This window comes from Limulus polyphemus, unplaced genomic scaffold (genome assembly GCF_000517525.1).
Source record: "Limulus polyphemus unplaced genomic scaffold, Limulus_polyphemus-2.1.2 Scaffold40, whole genome shotgun sequence".
In the NCBI taxonomy this organism is placed as follows: domain Eukaryota; kingdom Metazoa; phylum Arthropoda; class Merostomata; order Xiphosura; family Limulidae; genus Limulus; species Limulus polyphemus.
The window spans coordinates 1,054,895-1,061,616 of NW_013665650.1; the positions used below are offsets into that span (position 1 = coordinate 1,054,895).

General features: G+C 32.4%; 1 protein-coding gene across 1 annotated transcript in view; it reads left to right on the plus strand.

Annotated features, from left to right (window-relative positions):
- Positions 1–2,797, plus strand: part of LOC106461670 (ALK tyrosine kinase receptor-like) — a 92,076-nt gene extending 89,279 nt beyond the window's left edge. Inside the window, exon 29 of the mRNA XM_022388930.1 lies at positions 1,958–2,797. Within this exon, the coding sequence (XP_022244638.1) occupies positions 1,958–2,797 (840 nt within the window). The remainder of the gene's footprint in view (positions 1–1,957) is intronic.
- Positions 2,798–6,722: the final 3,925 nt, after the last annotated feature.

Consider the following 6,722-nt stretch of genomic DNA (forward strand, 5'->3'; position numbering starts at 1 on the left):
AAAATGTTACATATCAGTATGAAACTAGACTGTTCCTTTTGCGATTGATTACACAGGTTTGCGACTTTAAACTTCGTAAAAGTTGTTTTGGTTTTAACCATAATTCAGCTACACAGATTTCGAAAATAATATTATTTTTCTTTCTATCACGTAAGTATTTTTTAGAACCCGTGAAGAAAAAAATCTTACTTAGGTCAAAATATTATTTCGTTTACGACAATGAAATTTTTTTATTATTATGCTTGTTAACAAAAATACAAACAAACTGAAGAAAAAGGAAGAACACTGATGTCAAACGTATATGCATCCTCATTCATCCTGATTTTTTCTTGTGAAATCTACGTCTCTTAGTCTCAAACTACGTGTTGTGGTCTTTTATGTATTGCGTTAAGAATCTATACGTGATGGAGAAAAATGGATATTATTTTCGGATTCAGCCTACAGGAATTACTGTAGAACTTGTAAAGATATCAAGAAAATATAACCATCGCAGGCCTGTGTTATGTGCACCAGTTCGGTCAGTTTGGTAACTATTTAAAACTGTATGTCTTCTTTAGTTTGTGAAAGTCTGTTTCAGCTATATATTTTTCATCATCACGGCTTTAGTAAAATATTGGTTTATAGAAATCTCTAATGATGGGTTCTTTATGGCGCAAAGTAATGGAGAAGTTTTGAGCTTTGATCACGAACGGAACAAACTTGGTCTGTATATAAATAATTTATGTTACGAATTCAGAACACCAGAAACTACAAAAACTTTAAGTTGTGAATGTGGTGGAAGTTTATAAAAGGGTATTTTTTTGTACTTATTCGAAAAACGAAATGCAAAATTTTAGAAGTATATAACCACAATAGGCACTGCAAAAAAAGAGTGAATGAGTGTCAACATATAAAATAATGCTTTAAACAGTAGGCTCGAATATTAGTGAAATTTTAATATGTCAGTCAAGTATAGAAGCCAATTCTTTGATGCTAACTTATTGTTTAGTGAAAGTGGTTTATCAACACCTTCTTGTTATCCAAATATAATATGTTGCAGATTTGTTCAAAATAGCTAGGCCTTGTATCTTTTGGTAATGCTTACCGTCAACGAGACTTATTGCCATTGATACAATGCATTAGTTATGAATACTTATTTATTTGTTGAAGCTGTGCCAATTGCAGGAGCCGAACCTCGAAATTTTGCGTTATAAGCCCTCAGTGTAACCGCTAACGAACCTAGAGTCAATTATAAACTTCAAATAATGCACTTTAATTAAATGAATCACGAATTCCTGTAGAACAATTAAGTCAAAACATCTTATATAATCGGTATACAAATCTTATTCTTCGCTTATTTTATCAAAATACGGAAAACACGTTTGTTTCTACTGGGAAGAAAACGTGTTTTGTTTTATGTTAAATGGAATAATGTTTTGTACATCATATGTACTTACTGAAACAAGCATAGTGAGAAGTGTGTGTAAATAGGAAGTGCTTTGATTTATGTTTATTTGATTGTTTAAACCCAAAACTATATAATGAGCTATCTACGCTGTGCCTACTGTGAGGACCGAATCCCGAATTTTAACGTTATAAGCCATCAAGAAGCTGACATCTAAGTTGTCATGCTTGTTATCATAATTTTTTCTTTTGTACAAAGTTCGTTTCTAATAAATTTATTAAATGGCCCCTTATTAGAATTATTAAAACTTTATACTGAAAGTAAACCGCCTTACTCAGACAACCTACTCTGCGACGGATTCGATTTATTTAATCTTAATATGTAGTTTGATTTGTAGCATGAGTTGTACTGTGTGCTATAATTACTGTGATCTACTGTTGGCTTGGAAAAATAACAATAGTTTCGAAATACCATAAGCTGGATTTGATACTATTACAATAACAGTTTGTTTGTTTCATAAGCTCTCAATTTATGATTGTACATCAAAAATTAATTTTTAACCTATTATCTCAGGTTAATCGCCCTCAATGTGACCTTCAGTCACCAGGCTCGGAAGATTACCTTATCCCAATGCCTTCATCGAATTACAGCCTGGACACTGAGAAAACAGAACTACAGTCGAGTGTTGAGTCGATGGAGAAACTTCTTGATCTTGAGGACAAAGCCTCAATCTCATCTAAAAACAACAAGAACGGCTCTCATACCATGGAAACGAGCTTCATTCAGGCTGACCAAACAAACCGTGATTTTGTTCCGAACACCATCCATCAATCCCCGCTCAGTGATGAATGTCAAAAGGATAACGAAAATGAAGGAACGAATCTTAATGTTAGTGATACTCATAATTCGATGTCTCCCTTAAAGAGATCTCCTGATGCTACATCAAATCATTACAACTCGGGCCACAACGTCAGCGGGAGTCCAAAGCAGAATCAAAATATAAATGAACAGTGGAATGAAAACTGCGAAATGAGTCCTATTAAAAAAGCATCAAGTATGAGGTCTTTGGAGTCTCTGCCCTTTGTGCCAGGAGGCAACAAGCCCCCAGCGTTATCCAACAGTGTTAGCTCTAATGACATCACAGGTCAAGGTCATCGCTCTGACATCTCACTGGACGCCTCGGCACTTTCACAACAGCTAAATAACCAGCCCACAGCTTATACTAACGTGGACGTGAACTCCAACAGCATCACTAACATCCCTGTAAATCGACTCACCTCATATGGCCATAACGTTGCTAACAAAAACCTATATGTCGATAACCATCCAACAACAAATGAGGTTTCCAGCATTTCTCGTAACCTGGATTTGAAAGAAAGAGATGCACTGTTAGAAGATGCAGCTAGCCAGTAAAAATTGGCCGGTTTGGAAAGAAATTGAAGAACTGTATTTATTGTTTCCAAGAAAATGTACCATCAGCCAAAGTACCAGAAATATTGGATTTACCGGTGAGAGTGACACATTGAAAATGTTTGATAATTTCCAAACATCTGTTGCTCAAAAGAATCTAACAGAGTAAAAATTAAAACGACTTTCAAAACTTAATTTAATAAACAAAAACAGACGACAGATAAATTCAGAAAATTATTCGGTGAGTTATTGTTTAACTGACCTATTTTGAATGAAAATTTGATATTTCTTTTCAAGGCTCTCGTTGAATTGAAAATTGTTGAACAATCCAACAGGCTTTGTCGTGTCTCACTGTCGTACCTTTTATGTTCTTAATGATATTGCGAAATATTTAAACTACTGTGCCAACATTTATAAGAGTAGCGTTCCTTTAGCTGTAGGGTTTGTATTACTGAATAACAGTTGCTCAGTGAAAAACGTGTCGTTTAGTTAAATTCTAAAAAAAAAGGAGGGGAAAATGTGTTTTTCTCAAAAATAAAAAGGATTTTAATTTATATGCTTTCTTCTGTATTAGTGTTTTGTTATCAATAATTGTTGAAAGCTCCAGTATTTATTAATGACGTGACAACGTTTAGGTGTTCTCTATATGTTAGAAGTTAAACCTTGTTTAGATTTTCAAAGAAATTTTGAATCATATTTAAAAAGTAACTTCGTGAATTGTTTACAAAGTAGTTTATGTACATTATGAATGATATAGATAAATGGTGTGTATATTTTCGTACATAACAAAAGTGCGCGTTGTTTCCGTGATTATGTAAAAATGAAAAGCAATTTATTGGTTACTGAGATATATATTGGGGTACTTAGGTGAGACGATACTTCCAAAGTGAGATGTATGTTTATAAGGCACATAAGATAAAAAAAAAATAGTGTCGAATTATTCACGTTCTTGTTTCAAACACTAATATTAACAAGTTTTAATCACTTATGATGAGAAGTTAAGTTATTTAACTGCTTTGCGTGCCACAGAATATGATGCTCTGGATTATAGCACTAAGAATATATTCTTACTTTAAAAAAATGTCCTCCATGAGTTCCAATGATTATTATTGTGATTTGACAGACTAACATGCTTGAAGTGCTTACACGTATTTAGTATATATAATAAGTATTCTCTCTCCACGTTTTCGTAAGTCACCTTGTTTAGATATAGACATTGACTTTAGTTTTTATGATTAATACCCATTACCCTATTATAAGGTTTTCTATTAATTGATTTCTCGAATACGTTCTAAAGAACTGCACAGAAATTTCTATAAGTGACCAAATGTGAACTTATTAGACATTTTGTTCTAATTCTCGAAATTAAAATATCAAAAGATCATTAGAAATCAACGTGTTAAAGGAGGAAATTAAATTTCAATTGAAATTGAAACAGAATACATCGTTTTGATATAAAATTCTTAAATACCAAAATAACGCGAGAAAGTCACAAATATTCACTAAATCTCCACTAAGATAAGAAATGACGCGGATGATTATATCAGTTTTTAACTCAACTCGTTGTTACTGTTGGATATCAACAAAGTGCAGAAAATTCCAGATGTGTTTTTGTTACAATCTAGAGAAGAAAAAAAAAAGATTAATTATTGTGATTTAAGTACTGCAATGACAAAAGGGCATTAAGTTATATAAAACAAAGAAATTATTTTGTTCATCGCTTCATATTATTCAAAGTTACGTTGTATTTCAATCCAGGAAATTAGACTTAATTCAGTCCTAGTTTGTCTTATTTTTCCTACTAAATTCCAGCTTAATAAAAGTTGATCGTTTTTTTTTTACAATAAGTGTTCAGAAAGAAATAGGATTTTCTTTTCCCTTGAGGTTGACCTTGTCAAATTACAACAAACGTACATTAATTGTGCCGAGGGTGGAAGCCGCCAAATATCAATTCACGACATGCGCATTTCCCCCAAAATCTCGTGTGTTGTAACAGAGCTAAATGCGAAAAGCTGTTTAAGAATATTGGTTGTTTGGAAGCGTTTCCCACGCAGACCGTCATTGAGAGAACCTAAAAGGTGGAATCGTAACTGTATACATTTTAAAACCGTCCGTGCATCAACACGGCTTCTACACTCCACCCTTTGTTGAAACATTGCTACAGCGCGATGATGCATTTTAATAATAGTACTTTCGTATGGTGTTTCCATATGAGTATCCGGGAGTAGGACTCGCGTCCTAGTCTGGACACCTGAATAAGCATGTTTTGGTGTGACGGGGATTCGAACCCGCCACCTGCAGGTTGCGAGTCGAGTGCCCTAACCACTATATGGCACTTATTTGAGAAACATAGCATATGAAGTAGCGTAATCGGTTATCGACGTATTAACATGATTGTTCGTCGGCTCCATTTTATCCTATCCGACATATGAAAGCTAAACCTGTTTCTTTCTGAACATCCCCTGCTTTCGTTATGTTTTGTTGTCAAACTAATTAAGGCTTCTTAAACTGTGAACAATTGCTTATATGATGAATTCATTCAGTAAAGAATAATATATTGAGCTTTGTGTTAAACTTTATCAGCGCAGATTGGCATATAGTTTTTTTTTACATTGTTTGATGTTGCATCAGTGTATTAGAGGTTGTAATCATGAGTACAAAAACATGTATAAGTATAAACATTCTGAACCATGATTGCAGGATTAGTACTAATGATATTTTGTCGAAGTAATCAGATAAAATAAACATTCCACGTTTTGCGTGTATAAAAAGTTTCCTTCTGATTTTCTCTAGCATATTGACATTCCAAAGACGACTTTATATATATATATAACGTTAACTTATAACCCTACATTATATAAAATTTCAGTTAATTTGCGGTTAAAAGACTAGCAGACGAGCTGTTAGACATTTTACTGTAAAAATAAGCTAAAATCTTAATCTATTTCACGATGTCTTTTGTTACATTCACATCAATTCACTGTTAAAATTTACTAGAATTTACCCAAAAATAACTGTTTTAATTTATATTTTGAGTGTTTTTTACTGTTATTCTAGAAGAAAATACCATAAAGTTAATGGTTATTTCACGTAAAATAAGATTATTACCAGTGTTTTTCACTGCCATTCCACAATGAAATACTTTTAAATTAATGTTTAATGTCCATGCAATATATTTATGTGTGTATATCTAGTGTCTTTTAACGGTGAACTTACAAAGAAATAGTTTTACAGCAATGGCTAATCCACATACAACAATGTTTTTTCTTTATATTTCAAATGTTTTCTACACAGAAATACTTGAAAGCGTTTATTCACATAAAATATCTACACCCATATAATTCGACCAGGATCAAAGCACTAACCCCCTTGGTAGGAAAAATGCAATTGTGTATAAAAAATAAAGGCTTACGTTGAAAAAACTTACGGATAATTTCACTAAAACTAAAATGTATATATATTTCTGCAGTGTTTCTAAAGTTATTTTCGGGTTTTAACCAAACTTGAACCTGCTGATTTTAACACTGAAAAATAACGGTTAGTTTCATGTATATTTTACGGTATTTTTTGCAGTATATGTAAAGAAAGGCATAACTATCATTTGCATACAAATCACTAAATATACTAAACAATTCTAGCATTTTTATGTTTATTAATAGCCTAAAACGAATAATCCTAGTACATTTCCTATTATCACTTGCTATAACAGATATTTTGTGTCCGTTAACTGGGATTCACTAACTAGAAAATACAATTTTTTAGCATATTTACACTAATTATAAATCACAACAAGAGGATAATATAACCTCTACACTAATCACAAAGTAATGCAGGGTAATACTAGTATAAACTAATAATTCACTGGATTAGGACAATCTTAAAGCATGTTAATTACAAGAGGACAATTATATAATGGATATATTTATAC